The sequence below is a fragment of the Mus pahari genome, chromosome 23 (genome assembly GCF_900095145.1).
Source record: "Mus pahari chromosome 23, PAHARI_EIJ_v1.1, whole genome shotgun sequence".
NCBI lineage: Eukaryota > Metazoa > Chordata > Mammalia > Rodentia > Muridae > Mus > Mus pahari.
In genome coordinates this window covers 7089212-7097917 of record NC_034612.1, presented here as the reverse complement: position 1 = coordinate 7097917, position 8706 = coordinate 7089212, and the positions used below count along the sequence as shown (strand labels likewise).

Here is an 8706-nt window from a genome sequence, read left to right as displayed (position 1 = left end):
AGAGAGAGAGAGAGAGAGAGAGAGAGAGAGAGAGAGAGAGAGAGAGAGAGAGAAGAGAGAGCAGCGCCCGTTAAGATGGGGAATGTAGTTTCGCAGGGTCTGAATTTTTTTGTTTTCTTTTTTTTCATTTTTTTTTTTTGTAAATGGCAAAAAAATTTAATCTCATCTATAGTCCTCCTTAGGAAAATCTAATGTCACCAAATTCCCAAAGCCCATTCTGAGGCTCTCCATGTCAAAAGTCTCGGTCTCTCGCTCTTGTCTCTCCAGGAGAGTCTTGATCCTCTCACTGCGTTCCTTCTGCAGGGCAGCCAGCTCCTCTTCAATCTGCACAAGCATACAAGCGGCTCTCAGTGCCAACGCCCGGCCACAGCCATGAGGGATCCCCGGATCCCCCCATCCACCCCTACACACACACACACGACCCGAGAGAGGGGAGCCCAGTAATAACGTGTCTTGGATTTGATCCACTGTGTCTCAGACTTGCTAGGGGTGGAAGCAGGGTGTGGGTGTGGGCGTTGGGGTGAAGGCAGCCATGCTATATGAGCCTGGGCTGATCTAAGTCAGTGTCCTCCCTCACTAGGAGGTGAGTAAAGGGGAGCCCAGGAGCCTGAGGACAATGAAGCCTGTGTGACTCTGTGACTTTGCTGTGGAGGGCTGGAACCTCCAGCATCCTCAGGAAGTTGGCAGGGACAGCAGGCTGCTATGATGCTCTGGGAGAAAAAGTGAGGCTAACAGGTCAAGCGGAGAGAGGTCACCAATGTGAGATGCTGTGCTTGTGTGTGTGTGTGTGCGTGTGTGTGTGCGTGTGTGTGTGGTGTGCATGTGTGTATGTGTGGTGTGTGTATGCACATGCACCTATATGCGAGTGCATGGAGCCCTGAGGACCATGCTGCTGTCCTCCTCAGTCTGTATTCGCCCTGTGTTCTGAGACAGGATGATATTGAACTTGGATCTTGGCTTTCAGCTAGACTGGCTATAGGGTGTGCTATCCACATCATGTCCAGTTCTACTCTAGCTTTCGTGTGGGGACTAGAGATCTGAAAGGAGGTCCTCATGCACTGACAGGAAGTCATGTGCCTGCTGAGCCATCTCCCCGGCCCAAGATGCTTTGTGTGTATACACACATGTGCATGCGTGTGCATGTGCATGCATGTGCATGTGTGTGTGGAAGAGAAGGCCATGGCTGCTGCAGTCCTTGTCTGTTACAGCAGGACCTCTCATTGGCTAAGCAGGCTAGGCAGGCTGGCCTATGAGCCCCAAGGAGCCAGCTGCCTCTGCCTCACTGTGCTGGGATCCTGAGTGTGCATCACTACAGACCTGGCTTTTAGCATTTTTTTTTTTTTTTTTTTTTTGGTTTTTCGAGACAGGGTTTCTCTGTATAGCCCTGGCTGTCCTGGAACTCACTCTGTAGACCAGGCAGGCCTCGAACTCAGAAATCCGCCTGCCTCTGCCTCCCCCTCTGCTGGGATTAAAAGCATGCGCCACCATGCGCCTGGCGACTTTTAGCATTTTTAATGTGGGTGTTTGGGGAGAGTATCCAGGTCCTCATCTTTGCGCAGCAAGCACCCCACACACGGGGCTGTCCCCTCAGCCCCAGCTTTGAGATGCTCATGACAGCTTCCAATAGGAATACAGTGTCTGTGGTGGCCAGAGAAGGGCATCCAATGCCCTAGAGCTGGAGTTATAGGTGGCTGTGAGCTGCCTGTCATGGGGGCAGGGAACTGAACCCTGGTCCTCTGCAAGAGCAGCGGGTACTCTTAACCTCTGAGCCACCTCTCTAGAACCTCATTTTATTGCTTCGTTAAAGAGTCCTACTGATAATTTCTTTTGCTGAAAATATTTGACGATTTTAGGCTTCTAAATGGGCAGTCATGCTAGCATCCCATCACTCTTTTGTAAGTGATGTCATCCAGCTGGCCAAGATGATGGGCTCCCTAAGCTGAACCTCAGTTGCTTGAATAACTTTCCTGAGCCATGGTGTATGGGTCAGGGACAGTGCCTGGCTCTCTTGGGAGCCAGGGGTAAGTTGACGGTCCGACCATGGTCACTCAGGAGGGCTCCATTCAAAACCGTGACCCTCCCATATCCCAGGCCTATGGTGCGGGTCCCAGGAAACATCCTACCTTCTGCTCAAGATGCGCTCTGCGCAGGGACACCCTCTGCTCTAGCTTCTGCAGCTCGCGTTCGTGCTGGGCCTCCGTTTGCATCTTGATTTTGCTCTGGTAGGCGTTGAGCAGCTCCATCTCCTGCTGGAGCTGTAGTCTCAAGGCCTGGCACTCTGCCTCTTGCGCTTCGTCTAGCCGTAACTGTGGGTACAGAAGACACACACGCTGTGTATAAGGCAGTCCACACGCACTACTCTGAGGGTGTGTGTGTGTGTGTGACTGGGACCGGTCTCCTCGCTGGGACTTAGGTAGAAAGAGAAGGAAGACGGACAGTGCAATTGGGATTAGAGCCAGTGGAGTCTGCTTGATTGGCACAGGATTCTAAGAACACATTTCCTTCAGTGCCAGGGCCAAGGATCCTGGGACGATTGCCCACCCAGTGACCTGGTGAGCCTAAAGGTAGGCTCTGCTACTCCAGGGTGACATTTTGCTTGCTTGCGCCCTCTCTCTTTCCTTCTTTCCTTCCTTCCTTCTTTTCTCTCTTCCTTTTCTTTTTTCCCCCAAGAAAACAATAATTCCCACTAAGATTGGTGTGAGTTTGAAATGAAAGACCACATAGGACCCCAGGCCTAAGCCTCCACATGTAACACAATGTCCAATAAACAGCAGATGTTACATTGTTTTGGTTTTGGCAAGACTGTGCCCATCTTTCGTCACCTTTAACTATAAAATCATAAGACATTTCGACATTTAGTTTAGTGCAACAGAAGTGCATCCCACAATCATACAGTGACAACCTGGCCGGTGTAGCTGTCGTGACAAAACAGTTCATGCTGGCCATGGCCGTGGCTACACATGGCATCTTCCTCGCTGCCAATCAAGAACCCAAGGAGTTCAAAATGTCACCCCTTTGAGAGCAGTTGATAACCGCAGGGGACGTATTTTGCTTTTAAGCAACGGGCTAGGTTATAGATGCAGCCTGGCCCAGTTCCTGTTGCTTCCTGGACTGTGTACCTGAGTTTAACATTTGGTACCAAGACACCCAGATCTTGTGTGGACATGGGCCAGGGCCACCTGCTGCAACATGAGGCCCAGAACCCAAACACGCTCCCGTTCAGACCATTACCAGAGCACGGGTTAGGCCCTCTATCCTAGGCGTGTGTGTGTGCGTGCGTGTGTGTGTGTGTGTGTGTGTGTGTGTGTGTGTGTGGCTGCCCCTTTCTCTGCCCCTTCCTATCCAGGCCATTCTCCAGTATCAGCTTCAGCTGACACGGGCCTTTAACGAGTGACTATGTGTCCTGAGGCGGGAGTGACTTTAGAATGTCGAAGCTCCTTGTAGACTGTCATCTCTAGTCCTGTGGCAAATACAGCGTGGAGTTGGGGGAAAGTGTGTTTTCTGGGTCCCAGCCTCCGCAGGGATTCTATGTTAGGCTCCACTAGAGAGGGCAGGGCATCCTTTTCCCATTTTCTACCAGGGGACACAGGCAGGGTGGCTGTATACACAGTCTGCAGCTGGATTAGCTCACAGATGACCTTGAGATGTGGCTCCCAGTGAGGACTGCTATGGGTTTTCTCACGACTTGAGAGGCCGTTTACCAGGGAAGCAACCAACAGCCCAGCCTTTCTCTCCTCTAAGGCTTTGGCTGCCACAAGCCCTGTGCGCCAGCCGATTGAGAGTTCAGACCTCCCAACAGGCAGTTCAGACCCTCGAAGCATATCCGCTTCCTCTGAGACAGAGTCACATGCGGGACACACTGGAGCTGAGCCTACAACACACTCAAGGATGATTCTGAATGACTCCATCCTTCTGTGTCTACCTCCCGGGGACAGGCGCGCACCGCCATGCTGGGATTCTAGCACTGCTGGTAACTTCCTGCATGCTAGACAAGCCCTCGACCATCCCGGCCTGCCGCTTCTTTTGCTTCTGGAGTCCAGCTAGCCTCAAACTTCTCTCTCTGACCAGGCACTAGAAGCCACAGGAGTTCCAGACCTTGGAATTTTTCTCCTATATAGTCACACATACAAATGTGCTCTAAGGTTTGTAATAATGTGAGTGAATATTACCCTCGGGCCCCACGGTGGCTTAAACAGAAGAAAAGGATGTGAGGGGGAGAGTGCAGTGTAACTCCGCTCACAGCCGCCTCCCAAGGTAAGCTCAAATACTGCCTCTGCTACTCAACAGTGATGTGCCCCTCCTGGAAATACTGGAAAGTGGAGCACTATAGCCCCTCAGCATTTGGCCCATGTGTCTGTTCCCCCCCCCCCCCCCAGTACACATCATTTCTGACGGCTTCTGCAGAGGTGAGCTGGCTAGTATGACAGACGCCTTGTAGTCCACACAGCTCCTTACATTTATCCTCTGACCACTTATAGGAAAACTCTTCAATGCCAACTCTTGTCTTGAGCAGTAGTAGCTCATGTGAATGTAGCTTCCTTCAGTGAGCCTACAGTTTCTATGGGTAAACGGAGGGATTTTACAGCAAGTACTTAAAGGGACACACTGGACTCATGACCTGAGGCCAGTGATGGATAGCTGTGACAGCCACACTCAGACTCACCTCCTTCCTGTCCCAAGAGAGAGAGCGCTGCTCCCCTCTGGGCCCACATTCCTTAGCCTGTGTCTGCCACCTTACATCACATGTCCACCGGGCCCTTGCTGCAGAGCCTGGCAATGCCACAGGTGCCCTGACTACAGCCAAGGGCACAGGAGCCAGGCCCGGGTGTGGCTGCATTGGTACAGTGCTTATGGGGCATGCGTGAAGCCCTGGCCCCAGCTCAGCCCCGAGTGAACAGGGCACAGTAATGGACACCTACATCCCAGTGCTTGGGAGGTGAGGAGGCAGGAGGATCAGAAGTCATTCTTGGCCACATAGTGAGTTCCAGGCCAGCCTGTGCTACTAGAGTGTGTCTCAAAACAAACCAAAACCAAGACAGGACTGTGACCAGGTCCCGCCCCGCCCCCCATCGCCTTGAGTTTACCTGTCACTCACACCTCACACTCAGGTCTCTGATCATCTTGGTGAGGTGTCCTGGTACAACCTCGCCTCCTGGCATGCCTTGCCACCTCCGAGCCCCTCCTTTCCCGCAAACCCTTGCCTGTAGCTTCGACTTCCAAGATGCTCCCCACCCTGCTTCTTTCCCAAGGTCCAGATCCTGGAGCTCAACACGACCGACCGACCACTATAAACTCACCCCTCCTGCTTCCACTTCCCTAGCCTGTCCCACGGACTTTTTAATACTCTGTCACTGTCACAGCACCTGCCGTTAAGCTCAGCCCAGAGACCTGGATCCTTCCTCACCACCTTGGCCCTGTCGCCCAGCAGGCTCCCTGGACCTCTTGCCTGTCTGTCAAACATGGCCACGCCTCCCTTCAGCCCAGAGTGGCGGGTGTCTCTGGCCTAGCCACCATCCCCTTGTGGCCAGGCGAGCGCAGCACTGCCACACTGCTCTCTCACAAGATTCTCTGCATGTCTCGGAGGGATGGTCCCCAAAGCACGGGCAACACAGGCCAGGTCCCCTACGCTTTAGCGACAGTGTACTGTGCCGAGGCTAAAGCCTGTACAGTGGCCTGGCCCCTGTGTAGCCCTCCTGTCTTATTCCCAGGCAAGATCCTCCTAGCTCTCCACATTCCAGACAGCAGCGATGCCTGCAGTTCTTCAGACGGGCACTGTTTCCCCACTCCTGCTCTGGATGCTCCACAGCCTAAATAGCTGTGGCAGTGAGGCTGCTCCTGTCCTTGCTCCATCGTGCAGCAGCCCCCTGCGATGCTGCGTCCTCCATTATCCCATGAGGACCAGGTTGGGGAGAGGAGGGGATATCTTATTTCTCATGGCATCCTGGCATGCCTGAGGCACACTGCGGACAGACATTTGCAAAATGGATAAATGAGTGAAGGTAAGAAGGAGTATAGCAGCAGCCATCCTCAGCTGGAGAACTTGTCTGAGCCCCTTCCTAGTGGCAGAAGCCTTCTTCAACTGTCCCCTCTGCTTGCTACACATCTGTCCAGTTGCTAACTGTCTGTCTGCCTGCCTCTGCCGATGAGGACAGGAAGTGGAGTCCCACGTGCAGTTTCTTCCTGTCTTATGGGCACTCTTTATTTTTGAGACAGGATCTCGTGTAGCCCAGGCTGGTCTTGAACTTATTATGTGGCTGAGGATGACCTTGAACTTCTGGTCCTCACGCTCCACCTCCCAGGCGGGTGCCACCATGCCAGTTTATGCAGCGTGGAGGGTCAAACCCAGGGCCTCATGCACACCAGGCAAGTGCACAGGGCTGCCACCCCAGCCCTTTGAAGTATAAGGATATCTAGCCCCAGCGATGTACCGCACTGGCTAAAGCCTCTGCCCACAGTGAGGAGGTCACCGGGGTTTGCCGCTCTTGTGGTTCCTGCACATCTGAACCCTCACGAGGGAACTGTTGCCTGGGCATCTGTGACTTGCTCTCCCCTCCCCTCCTGATCTTTCCGCTACTCATCCTCTTTGATCTCCGGCCACTTAGCCTTCAAACGTGGGCGGCTCCTAGAGCCTGTCCCTCTTCTCAAACCCACCTCCTGTCCCTGGTAGATCTCACTCACTCTTAAGTTGTAGCTGCCCCAACAAGACAGAGACATGGGGCCTTGTCTTTAATCCTGGTGTCCCTAGTGACATTCAGATTTCAGTCTCTGCACCTCTTCAGACACCTACAGGGCCCAGATGCCATGGCCACCTTACTCAATGCCTGTGCCGGGTGTCCGAACTCACCTCTTTCCTCAACTCTCCCAGTCTCTTGTCAACTCCTCAGTTCCATCTGCTGCCTCTACTGAGTGGCCCTCAAATCCCACTCACTCTCACCGCATCCATGTGCCTGCCTCCCACCTCCCTCTTGTGATGTGTTGGAACCCAGGACTCACGTCAACTACACACCAGACACCTGAGCCTTCTCATTATGGAATACCGACTCACCTCCTGTGAGGGCTCTGACCCCTCGCCCCCACATGTTACTCCCCGGCTTCGGCAGCTGCTTAGCTGGTCATTTGTTCTCAGGCCCTTTAGGGTCTCTGCATTTCTGCAGACTATAATCTCAGGCGGGACTTATGCTTCTGTTTAGTAAACCATTGGCCACCAGGGCCTGTAGCTGTGTGACAATACCATTCAGTTATTTGACAGACCCCTTCCCTAACCTGCCAACATCCTTGGTATCTTGGGATGCCTAGGGCACAGTGGAGAACCAGGAGGGCTAGCCTGGGAATCAGACAGGAGGTGTGCAAGGGGCTTCCAGCCCCCTTTCTTCTTTCTTCCCTTCCCTCTTTCCACCTTCTCCCTTTTTCTCTCCTCCTTCTGTGCCCCCCTCCTTTTCAGTGCTGGGGTCCCCCTTCAGGTGGTCTACTGATGGACTCAGTCTTCTGAGTGCTGGAATCTCAGGTGTGCATCGGCTCCCAGCCCAAACCTCCTCCTTGGGCTCTGGGCTCAGCCTCCTACTCTGAGCCCCAGATATACCCTCTCCTCATCAGGACCTTGATGGCTTCCTTTTAGGTCCCCAGGTGTCCCCAGGCCAGCTTCTCTATTCCCCTTGTCCTTCCGAGGCCCTGGGCACCCCTAGAACTAAGCACTTAGTGTGCTTGGCTATAGCACTCCGTGACCTGACTTCCCAGTTTCCCTGACACAGCATGAGAGACCCTGTCTAGCTCCACTGTCTCTGCCCAGCACAGGGCTACTTGTGGAGGCTCCGTCAGAGTTTATTGAGCAAGTATGTCTGTCTGCCTGTCTCTGCCTGTCTGTCTGCCTGCCTATCTTTCTCTGTCTCTCTCTGTCCCCGCATTTGGCCATGGACTCTGAAGCAGCAAGGCCATGCCTGACATTGGTTGGGTGGTGGTCAATAACCTCTGAGGAGTAACTGCACGCACACGTCCACCAGGTATCCATCCCGTCTCCCCCTCCCCGAGTGTTCCCCCTCCCCCTTTCCCTTCCCCTGCTGGACTGGCACTGCTCCTTCAGCTCCAAGTTAGAAAGATGCATTCCAGCGAGTAGGTATCCGCACGGGGCTTGGCTGTGCTCCGCGTCTTCACCTTTCTCTGTTCCTCGGCGTAGGAAGAGAAGCCAGCAATACATCCTAAACCAATACATCCCAGAGGTGCATGGGGATGAAGACTGGGTCTTGGGTTCTCTTGCTCTCCCCTCGCTCGCTCACTCGCATGGCCGGCAGCAAACCTACCCACTTACCGCTTGAGAGGCCATCATCTCGTTTATACTCTGTTCATACTGCTCGGCCAAAATGGCCAGCTTCCTCGTCTGCTCATCCTTCAGTGTCTTTAGGATTGCTTTGTGCTCATTCTTTGGAGTGACTTCCAACTGGTGATTTTTGAGGGCTTTGTACTGTTTGGTCTGTACTTTGCAAGTGTCCTGAAACTGTTTTTTAATTTGCATTTCCATGGCCTGGCAGATTAAAAAAAAAAAAAAAGAGGGGGGTGGGGCAAAGAGAAAGAGAGAACTGAGTCAGTATGCACGGGGACCCTGGGTCGTACGACACACTCAAGCACAGGACTCGTCAATCCACAGGGGACAGCAATGACCCAGGCTGCGGGTAGCTCTACCGGGTCTCTGTCTTTCAGTGAAATGGATAGAGG

General features: G+C 53.4%; 1 protein-coding gene across 3 annotated transcripts in view; it reads right to left on the bottom strand.

The window, feature by feature from the left end:
* Nucleotides 1–139: 139 nt before the first annotated feature.
* Taok3 (TAO kinase 3) overlaps nucleotides 140–8706 on the bottom strand; it is a 147030-nt gene continuing 138463 nt past the window's right edge. For all 3 annotated transcript variants that reach the window (XM_029533599.1, XM_029533600.1, XM_021187253.2), the window contains 3 exons: nucleotides 8303–8515; nucleotides 2124–2306; nucleotides 140–324 (listed from right to left, as the gene is read on the bottom strand). In XM_029533599.1, the coding sequence (XP_029389459.1) occupies nucleotides 163–324; nucleotides 2124–2306; nucleotides 8303–8515 (558 nt within the window). In that variant the 3' untranslated portion in view covers nucleotides 140–162. The remainder of the gene's footprint in view (nucleotides 325–2123; nucleotides 2307–8302; nucleotides 8516–8706) is intronic.